At 40.5% G+C, this 23101-nt stretch overlaps 1 protein-coding gene across 2 annotated transcripts in view; it reads left to right on the forward strand.

The window, feature by feature from the left end:
* The window catches only part of CDH13 (cadherin 13), an 876776-nt gene that overhangs the window by 335227 nt on the left and 518448 nt on the right, over positions 1 to 23101 (forward strand). For both annotated transcript variants that reach the window (XM_075008353.1, XM_075008351.1), the window contains exon 4: positions 16022 to 16141. In XM_075008353.1, the coding sequence (XP_074864454.1) occupies positions 16022 to 16141 (120 nt within the window). The remainder of the gene's footprint in view (positions 1 to 16021; positions 16142 to 23101) is intronic.

The raw sequence follows: 23101 nt of genomic DNA on the forward strand, positions 1-23101 counted from the left end.
GAGCAAGGGCTGTGTGGACACTCTCTTTCGAAAGAGGAGATCGTTCTTTTGATCTGCTTTTTTGTGTGCGGACGTGTTCTAAGAGTAGTCTACATAGCAAAGTGATTTTGAAATAACAGCCAGTATTTAAAAATAACTTTGCTAGTGTCCACCCAACGCAACGCAAGGCTTATTTCGAAACAGGTAAGCCTCAATCCATGGAGAATAGTGCCTATTGTGAAATAGGTATTTCAAAATAGGGGCTGCGTAGACAGGAAATAGAGCCTATTTCAAAATAAACCATAGTGCGTCCAAAGGCTCTATTTTAAAATAGGCTCTATTGTGTGCCAAAGTTCTATTTCAAAATAGCGGAGTGCTATTTCAAAATGCATTTTGTGTATAACTGTGTTATTGTGAAATAAGCTATTCCAGAAAATCTTTTCTGGGATAGCTTATTGTGAAATAATGCTGCTACATAGACAAAGTGTAAGGGTCTGTCAGTGCAATCACATTCAGCCATGTGGATCATGGGGACAAGGAATATGAAAATAAAATTCCCAGCTTTTGGAAATGGAAGAAGACTTCTGTTTTTCATACTGGTACATTCTGGTAAATGGTATTTTTCATACTGGTAGTTTTTTAGGTTGATCTAGTTTGTTTTTCACTGCTGCTGCAGCATTTACGTAGCTCTGTGGATCTGAAACATCAGCATCTGCTATTAGCTCATAGAAGATTTAGCAAAGATTTTGTATGTCAAACTTGTCAGCACCAAAACGGAGAAGAGCAAGTTCCCAAACAGTGCGGATATAGTGAACAAAACATGTTTTTGTAAAGTTTTGTTTGTGCCACTTGGTTGGCTGAATTGCATCAGTTTATTCCTTAGAGACAGTTGTTTATTCTCGTTGCCCCAGCAATGCCTGGCAAGACTTTGCTTTTAGAATTCGGGGCAGCATGCCACTACGGACTCCACCCTGAACTTCTGGTAGGAGAAAATGTGCTGGAAAGTTGAACTGGTCCAGTCCTTTTAAGGACACCACTGCTGTTCACTGGTCAAGCTGTCTAATCTGTCCTTCAAGCCACTTCTCTGGGCCATATTTGGTTACTATCAGTTACTATACTTCCTCACCAAGGAACATGACTCTTCAACTAGTGCAGAAACAGTGAAGGCAACTGTTTAATTCAATGATTTGGATGGTCAGATTGTTTTTTCTGGTTTCTGGTTGCTTTGTGCTTCTGTGGATCCAGTATCAATTATCCAGCAGCAAATTTCCTTGGTAAAGAAATCTACCTGCTATTTCTACTACAGCTGGGCCTTGTGCTTTTCCCAGCACTGGGAGAGCACTGGAGGTGGGATGGGGCATATTGTAGGTTAATTTACTACCACATATTTCCTTTTTGGAAGCAGCTACAAGTAGCCTGGGGATCAGGGGTGGTCCAAAGACTTGGGGAGCAAGAATTTGCTCCTGACACCTCCACCTTCTCAATTGTCCTGAGCAAATTTAACCATAGTATCTAGGTCAGCACTGTTGAGAGCAGATGATGTTAGAGATGACACAGTGAACGTAACCTGTCATACAAATATTGATAAAATGGCTATAAAAATGCATACAGGACAGAAGTTGGAGGTTTTGATCAGAAAATGTAGTCCTTGATAATACATTACTGAATTATACAGGATACCAAACAAGAGTTTGTGTGAGATTTGAGGAATAGGTAATTCCACTATCCTGATTATGTTTTCTGCTGTTGGAAATATTTGCTATTTGCACAAGAAGTTTCATTTGAAAACGGAGCAACAGGCATGTAAATTCTCAGAAAAATACATTTTTGGAAACCCTAGTATCTGGTGACTTTTTGGCACATATTACATCCCATATATTAAAAAAAAATGGGTTAGGAGTGCAAGAACCAATTTATTTAGCCTTATTGATGATGGGGGGATCTATAAGCTGCCACACATGGTGTGATTTCTTCTGATAGTGTTGGCACTGATGGTTACTATAAGAACAAACTTTCAGTTTTCCTGTAATGACCAAGGTTCAGCTAAGCAAGACCTCAAATGATTAGAACAAGACAGTTGCTAAACCCCTTGCATGAATAATCCATGTGGTTGTGGCTAGAGCTCATTAATTTGTCAGCACTCATTCCTTTATTAGTAGCATAATGAAATACAAAAATGAGGTGCCAATTGGTATCAACTCCCTGAAATGCTGTTCTTGTTCACTATTTTGTTAAATATGAAACAATGGAAACTAAGAAGAGAAAAAGATAAAGATATCGTTAATATGCCATTCTTATAAGTGCATTCCAACAGTAAATTGTCCTCTTAACTTATAACAACATTTACCCTGATCATTGCAGGGTCACCAGCTCTGTTAGAATCAAGATGGAAAAAACCATTTCCCTTTAAAGGATAACATTGAGAGCATGCCCGTACTTCAGTTAGACAGCCACAGCTGGCATATGCCAGATGACTCAGGCTTGCAGTGCTTGGGCTAAGGGGCTGTATAACTGCAGTGTAGACCTTCGGGCTCTGTCTGAGCGCTTGGACCCTTCCACCATGAAGGGTACCAAAGACTGGGCTTCAGCCTGAATCTGAAAGTCTATACCACAGTAAAACATCCCCTTCACTCAAGCCTCTTCCCCCTACTCCCAAACATGAGTCAGCTGGCATGGGCCAACCATGGAGTTTTTAAATTGCAATGTAGACATACCCATCTGAAAACTGCATGCTTACTATGGTCTTGAAATTTGATTTGCCTCCTGGAGATGCTGGGTCAGGTTAGTTAATTAAATCTAGGAGAGAGGGTCCCTAAAATCCAATGTTGATTCCAAGCGTGAGGATTTAAAATGACACTAGGTTCAATTATATCTTTAATAACAACTGTGGCAACAGTTTGAGTATACAATTTATTTAATAGAAGAGCACGTTATACAATCACACTCTCTTTTCTTTAAAAAGACTTGCATATCCTCATAGCATTGCATGATGCCCTTATACGGATTCTCTTTGTGAAATGCTATAAACTGCACAGATGAAGGATAATCCTTTTCACACATTTCAAGGTGTCAGAATCCTTTGACACCCAATTATTTAGGTGGATCAAGGCCAGAGAAGACTATGAGTAAATCCTGAAGGACCTACAAAACTAGGTAATTGGGCAACAAGGTAGCAGATTAAATTTTCTGTAGATGAGTACATGGTAAAGGTAATGCACGTTGGAAGGAACAATTTAAACTGCTCGCATATACTGATAGATCCTGAATTGCATATTACCTTTGAAGAAAAATATGATCTGGGAAGAGATGTTGTCTTCACTAAGCTGTTCACATGTGCTTGGTGTGGCGTAAAATTCAATCCCTAAATTCAAACTTGGGCACCTAAATAAAAAAACCCTTATTTTCAAAATTGCTGATCACCTGTGTATGCAGGGGATACCGCTTACTTGCCCCTGAGAACCACAATTTGTGAGCACGTTATAACCATTCGCTTATGTTGCCTCTTAAACTTCTGTGATACCACAATCCCCCATTTTACACATGGCAAGGCAAGGCATGGAGAAACTTAAGGACTTAATGGCCAACATCATAATAGAACATTTAGGGAATCAGGGGATTGAAGCTGGATCTCCCACGTTCCTTTGTAGGCCAGGTCTATGTTACAGGAGAAAGTTGAGGTAAGATACATGACTGCAGGTAAGAGAATACCATAGCTGGAGTCGCTGTACCATAGGTTGAATTTCTGTGGCATCCCTGCTGTGGGAGGTCAATGGGAGAAACTCCTATTCTTTCCTTTCTTTACTCCTTACTCCTCACAACCTGGTGGAGTACCAGCATCGATGGGGGCAACATCACCAGTCAATTTTGCAGGTGCTTTCTAGATCTGGTAAATCAAACTACGAGAGGTCAATCTCCAGACCCTTGTACTGTGGGTAAGTGAAGACAAGTCTTTAGTTCTCTAACCAGAGATCTTTACTTATTTTCCAAGAATGCCACGGAAGTCAACAGGAATTCTGTAGTGCTCAGTAGTTTGGAGGGGGTGTAGTACCAAATCTTATGGTAAAAGATCACCTACCTACACTGAGGAACTCAAGCTCAATTACGGTCCTGCATTTAGGCATCCATCTTCTGAGGTATTCTGTGATGACCACTGTCAGGAATCTGAAGCCAGATGTTGTGATTCATTAATGTGTTCCAGCAGGGCAATTATTGTATTTCTGATTCCTGGTGGTGTTTGATCCAGGCTGTGGATTAAAATTATACATTGTTTGAAATATAAAAGTAAGAGGACCAACAGGATTCTAAATATAAAAAAATTGACTGGAATACTGTCTTCTACCATCTTCTTCCTTGTCATTAGTGGAAGATTCTTCCAAAGGGGGTGAGATTTGATCCAAAATGAGTGGAATTAGCCCAGAACGATGCTCACTTCTATCATTTGTACAGAGAAAGTTGGATTTGGTGGTCAAATTGATAAATTAATGTATACTTTGGACATATTTTTAATCTCATGGGATAAAAATGGTAGTAATTTGGGGAGAGTTGGCTTTGTACATAAGAATATTTACTATCCTTTATCTAAATTAGGATCCACATACAAACTCTTGCATTCTGAAAAAAGTTATATGGCTCTCCTTGAGATTCTCAGTGAGAACTTCCCACCTATCGCCTAGTAAATGGATTTTAAATCTAATAGGCCTAATTCTCCACTGACTACATTGTAATACTGTTCTGAGTCCTTTGTCTTCCAGCTGAGTCACTGGTATAAAAATAATATAATGCAATGGAGCATCAGATCCACTATTTGTACCTTTGACACATGCAGTCTGGCACCAGGAACATTCTGTGTGTGTAATAGGAATCTATATCTAGCACACAAGCCAAGATTCATCTTTGTTTGTATCTTGGAACTGAAGTAAGCTCTTAGGATCCAGGTGTAATGCCCACTAATGAATCTGGACTGAGGACTAAGAATAAGGACCGAGTTGTGAAGTAGGTTTATATGCTAAATTCAGGGTTGTGAGTTCAATCCTTCAGGGAGCCATTTAGGGATCTGGGGCAAATAGATTTAAAAAAAAAATCTGTCAGTGTGATAGGTCCTGCTGTGGGGGCAGGGACTGGACTCGACCTGTCAAGGTCTCTTCCAGGTCTATGAGATAGGCATAGACAGATCGCATCTATACATAAAAGTAGATTGAAAGAGCAATCTGCTCTCTCAACAGAGAGCAGCCATACTGTCTGGCCCTCTCCTGACAGAACAGCTGACCAGAAGCTCTGCAAACAGGGCTGCCTAGTGAACCAGAAGCCCTGTCTGTCACCAAAAGGGCCCTGGAGCACATACCCGGCTGTTTTGTTGACACAACACTGTTGAGAGAAGCAGCATACCTTAGCGGGCAGCGGTATAACGCTGTCGGCGGATGTGACAGGTTTTGTCAAAAAACTGTTAACTAAGAGCATTTGCTGGGTGGACACCATTTTTTTTTCTGGCAAAAGCCCGGTATTGCCAGGAAACGCCACTCATATACACATGTCCGTGGAGTGGGAGATAAAACTGGCCATTTGTTGCAAGGGGACAGCAGCCACATTTGGGGAAAACGGGATTTTGAGCCTTTAGGGGTATGGAGGGGAAGAAAGGGAACTTGCATTGCTGGATGCCGGTGTGCACAGAGCCCATGCTGATCAAATGTGCTAGTTTTTCTTCCTGATCCCTATGCTAGCTGCCCTGTGGTCCAAGTAGTGCGGGACTGCAAACGCCAAGAAAAGAGTAGTGGAACAGTACACAGATCAGGTGGTCTTTCAGAAAGAAAAGAGTTTTCTCTGTCAGGAATTATCCATGTGCACTAGTGAAGAGGGGTGGAACGATGGAGCAACTTGTCATGGCTACTAAGATGAAAGCAAGGTCTACTCTAGGGGATCACATCAATTTTTAGATACGCAAATCCAGCTAAGAGAGTTGCATAGTTGAAGTTAACATACCAAAAATTGATTTTTGCTGCCATTGTCAAAGCCAGAGGTCAGCTGGGGAAACTCTTCCATCGACTTCCCTTACTTCTCACAACTGCAGGGAGTACTGGGGTCAACAGTGGCACCATGACCGTTCGGTTTAGCATGGCACTGCTAGGCAAGTTAAATCAAACACCAGAATATCAACCACCAGCTCACTGATTTTTCCATAAGTGTTGACATACCCTACATAGATCCAAGTCAATGGTCCACTGTACATCTGTGCAGTTTGTGACTGCATTAAGCATTTATGTGATATAGCTCTGTTCAAAACACCTACCCTCTATTCTCCCATGAGGCTGCTCCCTGGTGTACAAGAACTTGAGGAGTACTTGATGCAACACCCTCTCTTTCCAAAATGAAAATGGGAGTATTTATGATACAAGGGCTAATTAGAAGCTGCAGAATTTAATCCTTAGCATTATTCCAGGAAGAGGAATGGCTTAGTGGATGGGGCATGCTGATTGAAACACTTCAGTTCAATTTCTTGCTCTAGCACATTGCCTCTGTGTAATCCTGGACAGATCACATAGAACCAGATTGTTAAAGGTATTTAGGCCTCTTCAATGCACTGAGACCTTAGAAATTAATAGGACATGAATATTTGCACATTATACATTTTAGAACTTCTCTATTGCATAAGGGCCTTTTTTATTCTTTTAACACAGTGTTAAGTTTTTATAAAGAATTATTAACATAAATTGGGTGTTTGATATATTTTTCCCAAGTGTGGGTTGGCCAATTTCCCCAGAATGTTTCAGAACTCCTTCGAAGGTAGGAAGTTTTCCTTAAATAGTTCTGAGACTCACTCAAACGTCACCAAAGGCAGCCCATCTCAAACATCAGACGGACTGAAAAGGGGGACAGAGAAAAGAGATCTTCCAGCTATGCCATTGAAATCAGTGCCTCTTCTGAATATTACACAAACTAAAACAGACTGGTGGATCAAAACCACCACTGCTATTTGGAAATGCACAGAAAAGAAAAGGGGAGTCAATGAGCCGCCTTCTTCATACTCCTCTGAGGCCCAATTTACACTGGGCACGTAAATGGATTGTAGATACGCAAGTCTAGCTACGGTAATTGTGTAGCTAGAATTGACTTACCTGCAATTGACTTACCTGTCTGTCTTCAGTAGAAGGTCGATGGGAGAAAATTTTGCGTTGATCTTCCTTACTCCTTGTGATGTTGAGGAATACAGGGGTCAACTGCTGACCCCAGATAATTCAATTTCATGTGTCAAGTGGATTGATCTTCGGCATAGTCTAGACGTATCCCAAGTGCCTCAGATGTAGCGTTCAGCAATTCTTTTGAGATTTTAGTCACCTGGGAGAAAAATATGTTTACTCGGTTCAATCAGTACTTTCATATTTTAGGCATGCCGGCAATTACCTGTTAAAGATCTGATTTTATGACTTTCCTAAATTATGACATTACATTCATACCAGAAGTGACTTAGGGAAATCTACACACAGATTTGAAAATTAATTGCAGAGACTTAAAAAAAGCAGGTGGTTGAAAAGACAGGTTTGCATCCTCTGTTTAGCTTTGTTGAAATAGGTAAGTAAAAATATAAAGAAGACAAAAAGAGAGAGAACTGAGTAATTTAGAAGGGTTTCTCCTTGACAAGGTCCTGTGATCTTTGAGTGGCTGTGGTGGTGCTAGCGAGTTTTGCCAACAAAACCCCAGTTTCATCAGCAATACTCGTAGCATGCACACACAAAATGTGTTTTGTCAACAGTTTGTGAACAGAACTCAGCACTTTTGGTGGCAGCGTTCTGCCTCTCAGCCATGAGGCATAACGCTGCTCTCAACAGATTCTGTCAACGAAAAAAGCTGCGTGCTTGCTCTGTGGGGCCTTCTCTCAACAGAGAAGGCATCCAGAACAACAGGCAGTCTAGTCTGCTGTGCTTCTGGATGTCTGTTTTGTTGAGAGAGCAGCCGGGCAGTCTGGCCACTCTGTCGACAGAGTGAAGTGCTCTTTTGATCCCCTTTTCAGGCATGGTAGCACTCTGATGACAGAATCTTTGTTGGGAAATCTCTTTTGACAGTGCCTTTTGTTGACAGAATGCTGTATTGTAACCATAGTCACACTGTTCAGGAAGGCTGCGAGCTAGTTCCAGGTATCAAAAAGGTTGAAAAACATTGATTTATAAGATGACATTTGAGTATAGTTCTCCTTAAATCCATTCAGCATTACTGTTCATCATCACGGAGGGAGTTCCAATGGACAAGAAATAATCCTTTTTTAATAATTTTGGGGTTGCAGAAAGAAAGCTTAATGAAATAACCCTATCTGATAACAAGAAAGTGGGCAAACAAATCATTACATCCGCATTTTCTTGGGCTCTTACGGATTCAGACACTACAGTTTGAGAAACCCTTACAATCTTTTGATAGCAAAGGGGAAATGACTGGAGAAGAATCTCCATTGTATTAATCACAATACATGATCTATGCAATGTTATATTTTATTGCACAAACTGCATTACGATAGTGAATGTAAAGAAAATTACTTTGTTTATTTACTATGTAGTTGAAGACGTTAAGGATCTCAAGGTTTTCCAGACATCTTTAGTGGCACTGATTTACCCAGGATACTAGACCAATCAACTATTGTAGAGTGAGTTCTTCTGCCTTTTGCTAGAAAAGCAACTTGTTTCTGTCTGCTTCACGCTAGTGGAGGCTTTTTTTTTTTTTTTTTGTTATAGATAGATAGAGTGATAGATGGAGTGATGAGTAATGTGAGTTGCTAATGTGTCCAGGTGAAACTTGAGACACAGGGTCAAAACAGAAGTTTTCCTTAAATCCATATTTTGCAATGTTATCTGATATGTGTAGTCAGCCAGAGCTTAATCAGTTGTTTGCCTATGAATGGGGCACCTCATTATATCTAATGAGCAGTGTGCAGCCAATGTGAGCATTCCTGCTGGAGGGGTGATTCACATATGGTTCAAATGAAAATACACCCACTGCAGTAAATAATGACGGGAAAAGTCTAGCATGTTAATTAAAAGTAACATTTCTTTGTCATTTGTGGGTTACTCCCAGAAGAAGTAACTCTTATGGTTAATGAGTACGGAAAGAGACAATTAATAGCATTGTCTGTTATCAGCTTTGACTTAGCATACTTTTTGCTGACACAGAGTAAGGTGAGCCATCAGATAAATTAAAGTTATACTTGAATGTAGACAGAGGATTTTTTACATTGTGCTTCACAATGCACAAATACAACATAATACCAGAGCAAATAATTCTATAATGCAGAAATGGAATGGTTTTCTCTGGAGTGATCTTGGGTATTTGTATGTACAGTTAAAATAGGAAGCAGTAATTTTGGCTATTTTTAATACATTTACAAAAATATTATTTATTTGGGTATTAAAATATAGAACTGTGGTAATGCACTATATAACATATTTGATACCCTTCAAGAAGGCTAAAGAAGTCTAACACCCCATAAAAGTATAAGGATAGTCACTAATTAAATAAACAATTAGCAAAGCTGCAGTCAGAGACCTTATGTGTTGGTGAAAAGTCGATGATTTGATCAGCTAGTGCAAGCTGAAGATCTGTGTATGTACCACTTATATTACAGGTTGAATCTCTCTCGTCTGGCACTCATTAGTCTAGCAACAACCATAATCCGACACGATTTTAGTTAGTCAGATGACTACTTATCATGGGGGTGGCCAAGTTTCTTGTGGTACCATAAAGTTTACAGCTACCAGTCCTGACTCTCAGTGTGCTGTGCTGTTATTTGGCTGTCATTTACCCCTAAATGTCTTCTTAGGCTCTGTCTACACTACAGTGATTTGTCAACAGAAGTTACTGTCAGAAGATATCTTCTGACAAAACTTCTGTTGACAGATTGCAGCTACACATGAAAGTGGATTGCTCTGTCGATTCACTCTGTCAACAGAGAGCAGCTGAACTGCCTGGCCAGTCTCTTAACAGAGCGGCCAACTGAAAGCTCAGTAGACATAGCTGCACGGTGACCTGGAAGCCCTATCTATTGATGGAGGGCCCCCTTGGAGCCTCCACATAGCTTTTTGTGTCAACAGATTCTGTCAACAAAGGCGTTAAGCATCATGGGGGAAAGGCAGAATACTGTCAATAAAAGTGCTAAGTTCTGTTGTCAATATGTCGACAGAATGCATTTTTAGTGTGGCTGCTCTGTGAGTTTTGTCAACAAAACTCTCTAGTGTAGATGTAACTTTTGAGCCCAGGAAGCAGTGGAAATATTGGTAATGCTGCTAGACAATATTAACCTCCTGTGGCCCAGCAAATTCTCTCGTTCATCACTATCCAGGTCCCAAGGGTGCTGCACTAGAGAGGTTCAACCTGTAGTAAAAACACACACATGCAGTGAGGTCCACTTTTATCTTTGCAAAAACCTTCAGAAACCTTGAAAAATGTATGTTCAAAGACATGATTCTCCTTAGTATTCTGAATTCTAGTCAGAGATGTGGTTTTAAAGTATATAGTACAGTTTGTATGCTGGGATTTACTGGGAATGAGGAGAGAGGCTATTTATGAGCTAGGGTCCATGTATCACAGCACTTTAAAAGTCTTAATTTTATTCATTGATCTAATGATTTATTTAAACAGCTCTTCTTTAACTTGTATCTGAAGAACTCATGAACACTGCCAGGTCCTTCCAGAGTATTAATAATAAATGCCAGTGATTTGATGCTCTGGCAAACATTTTGAACTTTTATATCAATACTGCTGGTGATGGTTATTATAATAATCTGTATTTACAGTACATAACAGACATTAAATAAGCCAAACACCCTCTCTGACATACAGTAGATAAGGGATGAAGAGACTGTATCTCCCAACATAGATATGCAGCTATCTCTAGGTGCTGTTATAGATCACTCAGCCATGCTACACAACAGTGAGAGTAAAAGACAATACAAATGTCCAATTAAAGTTTCTTGGAGTGGAGGGTGGATTGCTTGTAGTAAAAAGTAAATTAACTTTTTTTTTCTTTGTAATAGAACCTACAGTTGACCTAGTTTTACACCATCAAACCCAATTTATAAAAGCAACTTAATGACAAAAAACACAACTGCTTTCCTGGTCACTTCTAACGGGTTAGAGATTGCCATTCCAGTTATATTTCCAACCCTTATTGTGATAAATCGATGAGCGTTCAGCCATCTAACTTATTCCCCTGACAAGTTCTAATGAAGTTTTCCTTGCCAAGAGTAATGGTGCTTGTTACTGGAAAGTGGGTAGGCTATTTATTCAAATTTTCAAGAGTATTAAGACCTCAGAGGGACCCAGTCCATAGGGAAAGTGGGGATTGCATTAGAATCCTCAAGGAATCCAGGGAAGTCTGAACTTATGTAACATCCTAGATTAGGTAGACTTGACCACTTTCAACCCAAGGCTGTTGCAGTTATTCCGATTAGGCTCTCTTGTTTTTTTTAACACTTGCCTAAATGTTAGAAAAGTGAAAGTACTCTGTGCTTGATGCTTGCTTAATGTGACTAGGAAATTAAATTAAATTAGGGGTATTGTATCGAAAAAATTGCTCTTCGTAAAGTGAGAGGCCTAGTAAAAGGCTTGTGGTAAAGTGGTGAGTCAGATAGTCAAGTGAGACTTGGATAACAGCCAGATTCTGCATTGTCTAGGGAGTCAGTAGCTGAGTCTTTGTAAGTGACTAGACAAAGTATTTCTGTCAAAAAGTACCAATTAAATAATGCTAATTCCACCTCCTACTCCCTTGTTTGTTGAAAAGAAAGATGCTATTATAACATGATTTCCAGTATAAATGCAAACAGTGTTTAGATTTCCACCTTCTAAATAGGATGTCAGATTGAGGTGGGTACCTGTGATTCACTCCCGTATGCCAAGATTCTGGGAGTCTTTCCATTGCCTTTAATTCAGCTGAATCAGATATCTAGATCTGCCTGGCCCAGTCCTTCTAATGCATTCAGCACAAACAGTGTGAAGGAGGCTTGAGTCCTATTGTTTACGTGGTAGCAACTCTCAGTTATTAGGGGCAGGGTTCAGCATCTTATAATTTCTATAACACAATCTTATTGCTGAGACAAGGTTTTTACTTTGGGTGCATCTTTCTAAGAGAAGCTAATATTGTAATACAATAATAATACTCAAGAGATATTGACTCAGTCCTGGCTGCCAATGCAGATGTGGTAAAGGTGGCACTCACCCCAGGGCCCAGTGATTTAAAAAGGCCTGGGGCTGTGGGCCATCACTGCTGCTACCACGGCAGCAGTGATGGCCAGATCCCAGGGCAATTTAAATTGCTGCTGGAGCCCAGTACAGCATGGTCCAGGCGGCTTTGAGAGCTGACTGGGGGAGATGTATCACAGTCTGGTAACCAGTGGGTATTTGCCAACTACAACTGCACAGTGCAATTTCCCCTGTAACTTCAAGGAGGAAGTAACTGTAGTAACTTGAAATATATCTATCTATCTCTCTCTCTCTCTCTCTATATATATATATATAATATGCATGTAAATGTTGACATCCAACATAGATTTCTTCAGCTCCTCTTTTGTTTTATGACTCTGTTTATGTGAACTTGATAGTGATAGACATCCGCTATTAGCTTAACCAGCTGTATTTGTGTGGTGGGTGAAGTGCACCCCACTTGCAGAGGAGTCAGCATCACTTTAATTTCAGTAGATAAAAAGAAAGAGAATACACACTATTAAAAAGGGAAACAAAAAAGCAGTTCAGTAGCACTTTAAAGACTAACAAAATAATTTATTAGGTGATGAGATTTTGTGGGACAGGTTTGCTGGTCAGCCAGCATTTTAATGGAGTGGGCCATTCTGTTAATGACCTGAAGGTTTGCATCTCACTGAAGAGGAATTTTCACAACAGATTGGATAGAGAGGCTGCTGAACTCTCTTTTATATTCAAATTTGACACATTAACACGTAGTTTGAACTGGGATGGGAATTTTTAGGTCATTATAGGGGCTCTTTTTCATGTTTGGCTTAATCTAAATTCTTGACTCCCCTCCTCTTCTGCCCCTCTACTCTCTGATATGCTCACCTTGATAATATTTTTCTGATGTGTTAACCTTGATTACTATTTTGGTTCTCTGTGCCTTAAATATTGAGTCTGTTCTGATATGGCTATGATCTGAAGAAGTGGGTCTGTCCCACGAAAGCTGAGCACCTAATAAATTGTTTTGTTAGTCTTTAAAGTGCTACTGGACTGCTTTTTTGTTTTCCTAGTATATAGACTAGCACAGCTTTCTCTCTATTACTATTAAAAAGGGAATGATTGGGTGTAAGTGGTGCATAGTCGCAGGGAGGCTGACAGACTAGCCATGCCCCTGGGTAAGGTGTGTGTGGAGGAATTCTGTCTCCCTGATTCTGGAAGGGGTGGAGCCTCAAGTGGAAGGGACAGGGCTCTAACCAGCCAGCCCTGAATCACCTGCAGTAGCAGTGGCTAAGAGCCTCAGGCCCTTTGAATCACCATGGCAATTGTCTCATTTGACCTCCACTCATCAGAGGCGTGTGCAGTTGTCTGTACAGGGATGAAATTTACTCTACGTGTTTATTCAGTCACCTCTGACTAAACCTGGCTTTTTGCAACTGGGGAGCAATCTGCAAAAGATTAGTGATGATCAGTTGTGGGAAAAGATATGAATTAATTGCTCATGACTCAAGTCTTCCAGTACTACAGGAAATGGGGTCCAGATAGAACTGGTCTTAATTTGTATTTGGTAGCAAAAAATGGGAATAAGACTGTGATATAGCAACACAGTTGGAAATCTAGTGGTAGGTATTGCCTGGCTATTGCTGAACACTGTTCATTCCTCTGAGTGGTGTGCATCTGGAATTGCATCCCAGTGAACAAGCACCCAGGGATTCATACTGCAGGCAGGGATATATTTAAACCAATTTCACATTTATTTGCAAAGGCATTTTGGGAGATTCTCCTTCAATATAATGTAGCCCTTCATGAGACCAGAACTCATAAGGGATCAAAGTTGTCATCACTAGAGTTTTATTTCTGCTAAGCTGAGTAAAGGAAACTTTTCATTTTAGACATACTAGCGTTTGGTCCTTGTCACTCCTCTTAACCATGTAACAGACACATGGCAGCATAAACCCCTGCCTGCATTTACAGTGTAAGTGAATTTGAAAGCTTTCCTGTGTTGTACATTTGCCTTTGGATAGAATTCAGCTCTTTCTACTTTATTTGACACATCCAATGTTTTTGTCTTCAACTTTCTCATGAATTTTTATTAGGCAAAATTCTTTTGGGAGAGAAATTGAAAGGCAAACAAAAACAGGGACCCCAGTGCCTTACAGATGGAAACACTAGAGAGAAGTGGCAATACTCATGGGATGGAGGGAAAATAATATTATTACGGTGGGCCTCACAGTAGTGAAGGCTGAAAATGGATTCTCTTGATAATTCTTCCTCCTCTTTGACTTCAGTAGCATTAGTTGGCTTTTGCAGGCCTGAGTTTCCCCTGCTTTCTATTCATTGTCAGATTAGGAAACTGATACTAAAATGATTAAGACAAGAGTGTTCATTTACTGCAGACTGGATCTGAGACAGAGACACCAGAGCAAATAGCAGCAAAACCAGCCCACTGTTGTTTGTAGACACACAGAAACCATTCCTTGTAGAGGGCTCAAAGGTGTCACATCAATCATCCATACTGGGTGTGTAATGCATCAACTTTTTACAAAACCCATACACAACAGTTTGGGTTCAGATGTGAAGGAGAATGTAATTACCCTACTGGAATTTACAAATTCCCCCCTAGTTGTAGCTACTATCATTGCAAAACTGTCATAGGATCTTTAATGATCACAAATGACACCAAATGAAATTAATGGGTAGAAGGTTTAAAACTAATAAAAGACAGTTCTTCTTCACTCAGCACATAGTTAACCTGGGGAACTCCTTGCCAGAGGAGACTGTGAAGGCTAGGACTAAAACAGAATTTAAGAAAGAGCTAGATAAATTCATGGAGGTTAGGTCCATAAAAGGCTATTAGCCAAGGCTAGGAATGGTGTCCTTGGCCTCTGATTGTCAGAAGCTGGAAATGGATGGCAGGAGACATATTGCTTGATCATTGTTTTCGGTCCACCCCCTCTGGGGCACCTGGCACTGGCCACTATCGGCAGACAGGCTACTGGGCTGGATGGACCTTTGGTCTGACCCAGTATGGCCATTCTTATGTTTTTAAAACTACCTCTCTTTCACAACTCATCCCCAACTGACAGCTGAAAGTCACGCAGCTGGTTCAGTACTGGTTTTTTGAGGATTGATTCTACCTGACTTGGATGGAATATGTTATGAATTAACCAACACCCCCTCCACCAGTTTTTATATACTTCATGAGTGGGTAACGTCGAGCACACATGCTGCACATGGTTCATCAGGGTTAGTGGTGGGCTGCCAGACAGTTTGTTAACATGAGTGTCTGCAGGCACAGAGCTCCACAACTCCCAGGGGCGATGATTCAATGTTCAGGTAAACAAAGTATCGCATGGCCCACCAGCATCTAACCCTGATGAACTGTGTGTGGCCCATTGGCCAGATATTCCTCTTTCTTGGTTTACCTGCCACTCTCCTAACCAAGCACTTACCTGCCTGGTCCTCATTTAGTTTTTAAGATTTAACAGGTTCATCAGCTGGGAAGGTACCACAGTCAGACTTAGAGATTTACAGAGATATTGTGTTTGCTTTCAAGGTAAGCCAGTTTTTCTACTGAGGCTGAATGTTAGGCTACAGGAATGCAAGTTGAGCAGTGCATGCATAAATCATTATTGGCATCACCATAAATGGGATGATCCTGAAGATCAGACTGAATAGTTTAAAGATAATCTTCATTAATCACAAAGCTAGTTCAAGTCATGAACAAACACTGCACTTCCTGCTAATGAGGGTTGAGAGAATGTATTAACAAGGTCCTAGTACCTGGAATTTTTTATTCAGAAATTAAGAGCTATGCAATGGGGATGATAAATTCATGTTGTCTTCGAGGTCTTGGATAATTACTTCCCTCATTTTTCTTTTTTAGGAAATCTTTAAGAATGAGGATGGCAGTCTTGGAATTCTAAGACAAAAAAGGGCCATTGTGGCAACACCGATATTAATTCCAGAAAATCAAAGACCACCTTTTCCCAGAGTTGTGGGCAGGGTAAGTCTTGACAAACATAATGTCAAATTGTGATATTAAATAATTTATCCATTTCTCTGAAGGTTTTTATTTTTAATGTAGGATCTATAATTGGGATAGTTACCTACTGAACAACGTTAAAGAGCAAGGAAACCAATCTGGAAGAAGTGTTTTTTCTCTTGCAACAGAGGTGATTTGGATGTGTGTAGGATTTTTATTTGTACACGGTCACTTTGGGTAAAACAGGTTTATCAGAGTGGTATGTTCTTAACCTTGGCAAAAAGCTTCACAGTAATAATAATCTAACAAATATGCTTGTCGGGTGTAGATAACCACATGACAAGTCATAAAGTTCTGTTTGAGAACAGTACATTCCCACAAGAGTGTAGGATGGGATATCTGGTGTCTGGGTTTGTTTTAAATGGAGGTTAAAGCAATCAAAAAAAAAAACTGAGAAGACTTTGGCTTATTGAATCAGCAGTTCCCAATGATGATTTGTGGCTGGTAACTTTTTTGTATGACCTGCTGAAAACAAAATCCATACAGTTTGTTTACGTACACCAATCCTTGCTCTCAGTGTTCTGTGCTGTTATTTAGTTGTAATTATATCTACGCTAAACATAGAAGTTTACTGCCAATATGAAATATTAGCTGCCAATAAATTATCTTGAGCAGTTTTGTATCATCTGCAAATTTTGGCACCTCGCTGTTTACCCTTTTCTCCAGGCCATTTGTGAATATATGAAATGGGATTGGTCCCAGCATGGACATTTGAGGAGCACCAGTAGTTACCTCTCTTCATTCTGAGAACGAACCATTTATTCCTAACTTTTATTTCCTATCTTTTAACCGGTTATCAAACCATGAGAGGACCTTCCCTCGTATCCCATGACCAATCTGTAATTGCCAGGATCACCTCTAGCTCCCTTTTAAAAAATTAATATCACAGTAGCTATCCTCCAGTCATCTGGTATAGAAGCTGATTAAAAGACAATTTACAAACCACTGTTAGTAGTTCCACAATTTCACGTTTGAGTTCTTTTAGATCTCTTGAGTGAATGCCATCTGGTCCTGGTGTCTTATGACTATCAACATGTTCCAAAACCTTCTTTTATGACACCTCAGCCTGGGACAGTTTCTCAGGTTTGTCACCTAAAAAGAATGTCTCAGTCCCTATTCAGCTCCCACAGTCAACCAGGATCTGCCTCAGTACTCCCTCAGTCTTTCCTAACAAACTGTCTTTGGCTCAGTCTTAGCAGCCAATTAGATGCCCCTCGCTCCCCGGTCCCTGTCAGCAACTGTCTCTGGTCCTTTCTTCTCCAGATGCAGCTATCTGTTCTGTCCTGCAGCTTCTTTTATATGGTCCTCCTCACCTCTGATGGGCTGTTTCAGCAGCCTTCTGATAGCTTGCTTCCTCACAACCACTATAAGCCTTTTGGGGGACATCTCCACTGCTCTCTTTCAGGGATGGGCATGGCAGAACCCAGAGGCCTCCAGCAGGAGATTTTTGGGTCTCATCCAACCCATTTCAGATCCCTACTTGTTTTAATTTTCTATACGTTTGTTCCTAATTCTCCCTCCCTTATATCACTCTTGGTAGTCCATTGCGTCTGACAATGATGTCTTGAGCTTCCACAAGCTTATTGGTTCTGGACTTGCATGTGGCTCAGGAAAGCAAGCCTTGAACAGCCTTGGCGTTCACAGTAGGGGCAAGCGAACTGTCCTGGCTCTGTCAGTGCTGCTGCTGGTCTTGCTTTCTTCCTCTCATGAGCATCAATCAGGCATATGCATCGCTGCTCTTCAAAGTCGTCATGCGCAAGTCATGCAAGAGCACCCCAGTCTGTTCGGTCTTCTGCATGCTGCTCAAGCTGCTTTGGCTTTAATCCAGCATGAGTAATGTCGGCCTTCACACAATCTTTGCTAAACGCACAGTGCTACGGCAGAATCGGATTCCATGATCAAAGTGTAATTCAGCCAGATGGCACCTGACTAATTATTTTAATAATTGTGGAAGTCTGATTTTATTTATTTATTTATTTATTTGTAGCAGAGTTAATCTACCTCTGGACACTTCATCCTCCCCATCTCTTCCCTTATCCCTCATATTAATACTATTAAACATTGATGTCATTTGAAGTCTTTCTCTCTTTTGCAGATGGGAGCAGGCTTGATCTTTTTTTTTTAAGAACAAGTCTTGTTCCATTGTAAAAATATCCACCATGACTAATTTTTTCTTGTTTGTTTAAAATAATTAAGAATTTAGAGTAGTTAATAGCCTGATAAAAGATTTTTGAGCATGGACATGATAGCTATTTGATATCTACATGGTGCATGTGTGAACGGCTCCATAGTGCAGCAATAGGCGGTAAGGGTATGTGATTTCTAGTGTGCACAGTTTGTTCTATGTACACCATGCTGGTGTACACTAAAAGATCCCTACTGTGCTTTAACATAGTGCTGCTTCAAACAGTACATTCCAACTGCAGAACTCTCACATGTGAGTGAGTGACACAAACAGGAAAATTATTTTATATACAGATCTGGTAGGAACAAGGTGTGTTTTTTTTTTTTTAATGTAGTCATTCACTTTTATATGAAGTATGAAGGACAAGCCCTTTGAGATTTTTACTCCATCACAACCCCCTATTTTTAATTTAATACCGTGTTTCAAAGAAATACCCCTTGAGTCTGTTCCATGAACCCCAGCATCAAGCAACAATGGGTGGTTCACAAGTAACAAAATTTAGATACCTATCTGGATTTTGGTACTCTGGGATGATAGGCCTGTGGAACTCCTTGCCAGAGGATGTTGTGAAGACTAGATCTAGGACTTCAACAGGGTTCAAAAAAGAACTAGATACATTCATGGAGGTTAGGTCCACCAATGGCTGTTAGCCAGGATGGGAAGGAACGGTGTCGCTAGTCTCTGTTTGTCAGAGGCTGGAAATGGGTGACAGGAGAGGTGTCACTTAATGACTACCTGTTCTGTTCACTCCCTCTGGGGCATGTGGCATTGGCCACTGTCAGAAGACAGGATACTGGACTAAATGGACCTTTGGTCTGACCCAGTATGTCCATTTTTATGTTCTTATGCTTCAGCGTTTAGAGAAGAAGAGCCCTGTTTTGAAATTCAAATCTGGATCCCTTCTTCAGTTCTGACTCCCCTCTTCTTGTGGAGGCAGTGAGTTAGAAACCATCTCTTCTCCAGACATGAGATAATTTTAACTTGCCACTCATTTTCCTGCGCTGAAAAAGTCAGTGGTTTTCCCCCACTCCCCTTGCAGAATCTCCACAATGGGTCATTATTAGTGTCAAATTATTCTAGAGCAGAATAATAACCAAGACTTATCATTGTAAAACATAAACATTGTCATATAAATAGTTGGATGAATAAATGAACTACTGCTGCTTTAAACCCAGCCTCAGTATGCTAATCCCGGTAGAATCCTTTTATGTTGACTGAATGAAATAGATTGGGGGTCTTAATACTGCATTAAATATATTCTAATTTGTAGCATATGTTCAGTCATTAATCATACTTGGCAGAATCTCTTGGTTGGAAAACAAATAATATTTTGGAGACCCAGGTTACTGCAAAATACAGCTGAGCATTTGCAAAGAGCTAGTGGAGGGAGGGAAGCATGGAGCACAATTTAGGTCAAGGTTCCAAAATTAGCTTCAGTTGCAAACTTCTTTTTCTTGTAATTGAAGCCCGTGGTATTTTCCACAGCAATTCAATATATTTTTGTCTACCCCCTCACTTCCTTCTGCCCGCCATCTACAGGGCAGCTTGTTCTCTCTAATAGGAGCAGAAGGAGCCTTGGAAAAATCAGTTCTTATAAATGCCTGGCCGTTTACAGTATATACTTTAGGCCAGGGAAGCAGGAGAGCTATTGGAGCCATAGCCATCTGGCTTTTTTTTTTTTTTTTGTCTTAGCCAAGACACAGTGGTGGAGTGACTCTGTGTATCAGAACTCTATGCTGCACACTCTTGTTTAGATGGATTGAGTGTAGGGGTTCAGAGGTCAGGCTGGATGAGTCTGCTTGCCGAAGAGAAGAGAGTCAGGCAGGATGGAAGACAAACTGATGCTTTCCTCATTTAAAATGGCAACTTCAGTCCTGTTGGTTCTTTCCCTTCTCTGCTCCTTCCCCTTGCCTATTTTTGTTTATGTTCCTTTCTTCCTGCCCTCAGTTCTGTCTTTGCACCTTTTGTTATTACCCTCGCTTCCTTTCTTATCCTGAAACTCAAAATTAACAAGTTTCACATTCAGGGGGCACCTAGACAACCGCTGGGAGATATTGGGTATGTCTCTGCAGCAGCCTTATTCTGGCATAGCTCTTCCGGAATATCTTATTTGGAAATAACACTGCAACACAAAAAATACATTTCAAAATAGCACTTAGCTATTTCAAAATACAGCATCTTCCCAGCCTATTTCAAATTAGAGCCATTGGACGCACCAAGGGTTGTTTCAAAATATGTGCTATTTCCTGATTTAGCAGCATCTATTTTGAAATAGGTGCTATTCCTCATAGGCTGAGGTTTACCAATTTAAATTAAAAAATAAGGCAACCGCTATTTCAAAATAATTTCAAAATAGTGGTTGCATTGTGTTGACACTAGGATACTTATTTCAAAAGAACAGCTGTTATTTCAAAATAACTTTGTTGTATGGACTGACCCATAATATCCAGTTTAGGTAGCCATGCATTCACTAACTCTCCTCCATTTAGCACCTAAATGTAGTAGTGTTGTTGGGGTACTCTGGGCTGGTGGATCAGGTTAAGTGCATGAGTACCTATCTAATACCTTAGGTAGGATTATATTGACTGCATTTGAAATTAGGCAAAATTATAGAGAGTCTGGGACCCTGGAATCTGGATTTATGTCTTAGTCATGTCATTGTACTCCTGTGAGTTCTTTTGGCTAGAACATTGAGGAATGGAGGTGATTACAATGTGATCTGGGCATTTTAGGCTCCTTGGAAAATTCTGGCCTTCCTCCACCCTTGGCCTGTTTTGTTTATTTAAAATATAAGCTTTTTTCAGGGCAGTGAGTGTCTGCATGCATCAAGTCTTTCTCAGCCAGGCAGAAACCTTGGTAGAGGCCAAACATGCTTCCATAACAGAATTCAATAATAGAATTAGTACCTCCAGGCTGGTTAGTTGCACATTAAACATGTGGTCAAGCTGAAATGAAGAAGAAAACATGCGTGTGCCAGGGCAGTGTTTCTCTACTTCCTCTTCATACTTCAAACAACTCAAAAACCTTCATATAAGCACCTTGTGTGGCTTGTTTTATAGTGTTCTCCCAACCACCCTTACAGATTGGTTCATCCTCAAATTTATAGTAACAGGGAATCCTTAGCTGCCTTGGCAAATGAGTGGCTAGATGAAAGACCACTATGAGATCTCTTTCTTATATTTCTATTTCCTTCTATCTTTTCTACTGTTACTTAGCTCTTTTCAGCCCATCCCAAGCCCCCCAATGCATCTAAATCAGGTCTCTTATAGAGCATCTAATTGGAATTACACTGACCTGAGTGCTGGATCAGGGGCTCATGTCCATCAACATGTGACCAAATTTTGAATGTAAATTGCAACATAAAAGGAACAGGCACAGCAGGCAGGAGCTGGACCATAAAGGTAATTGTATTGGCCTTGACTGAACCCCACTTCTACCCAGAGCTTTTAAATCTAGGCATAAGAATTTGGTTGGTTTTACTCTTCCATTCATTCATGGGCCTTTCTGCAAATATGCTATCGATGTGAGCTATTTGTTTTGGAGGATGTGAGTTGCCTATCATGAGAAATGAGTCTGAAATTCAACATCTCACCATGTGTAGGTCTCCAAACAATTGCCAGCTGATAACACCATTTAAAATAATGATAATAGGGGTGAAAAACCTTTCCAATCCATTGTAGAGCTGTCAGTCCATATTGTGTCCCAGCCACTTGGCTGTGTACTTACTAAATATTATTTGTGTTACTATCACATTGCTTGCTGGGAGGCCTTTTTAGGACTTTCAGTGGCCAATTTGATGACACTTTTTGTGTTTACTCATGTAGTGTGAGGAACTGCACACAGGTTCTCATCTCTTCCAATATTGCCATGTGAAAGAAGATTATTTGTATTGTCATAGCAGCTCAGAGCTCTGGTTACTGGTCAGGCCCCTATTATTCTAGAACAGAGTGTCAGTCCCTGTCCCAAAGACAAGAGACAGATGCAGACAGGTGAGGAAGAACAAGGGAACCATAAACAAATATTGGTTCATGTGATCAGCAGTGGTATCAGCATGCCGGAAGCCAAGGTGGTGTCATGTACTTTATGGGCATTGGGGAAAAAGAGAGTTTAAAGATCATTTTGAATGGGCAAAATGTGTTAGAAACAATAACTAGGAACTGTATTGATTGTACTGCTCTGTGTCTTGTATTGACACTAATGAGCCATTTGACAACCCTGGGGTAAATTTCTTCAGAGCACTGTGCAAAAAATGGAAGGAAGTAGTGAGAGAGGCATCAGACACCAACGGGCGCTGAGCCCGTGGTTGATGATGATGATGATGATGATGATGACTGTGCAAAACTCTATTGGAATGTACAGTTACGGCTGAACAACCGTTCTACCGGGGATGCCTAATTATAGAACAAAATTCCACACTAAGGTTCCTAAATAATACCTTGACTTTTAGTAGTGCCAAGCATCCACCACTGCCACATAAGATGATCAGAATCATAGGGGTTCAGCACATTTGAATATTGGGACACTTATCTACAAACATTTAAATATGGGTTTTCAGTTAGACTCTGTTGATATTCTGGGGACCACCCAAGCCAGGTAGGCAAGCGGTTCTGTCACCACTTGCTGTGTAGCTTTTGGGTGCCTCCATGTTGTGTAGCTTTGGTTCAGATCTCTAGTATAGTAGCCTGCCTAAAAGCATAAAGCCTCACCCTGGCTTCCACCAACCTAGTTTTTCCTTG

This window comes from Carettochelys insculpta, chromosome 14 (genome assembly GCF_033958435.1).
Source record: "Carettochelys insculpta isolate YL-2023 chromosome 14, ASM3395843v1, whole genome shotgun sequence".
Taxonomy (NCBI): Eukaryota; Metazoa; Chordata; order Testudines; family Carettochelyidae; genus Carettochelys; species Carettochelys insculpta.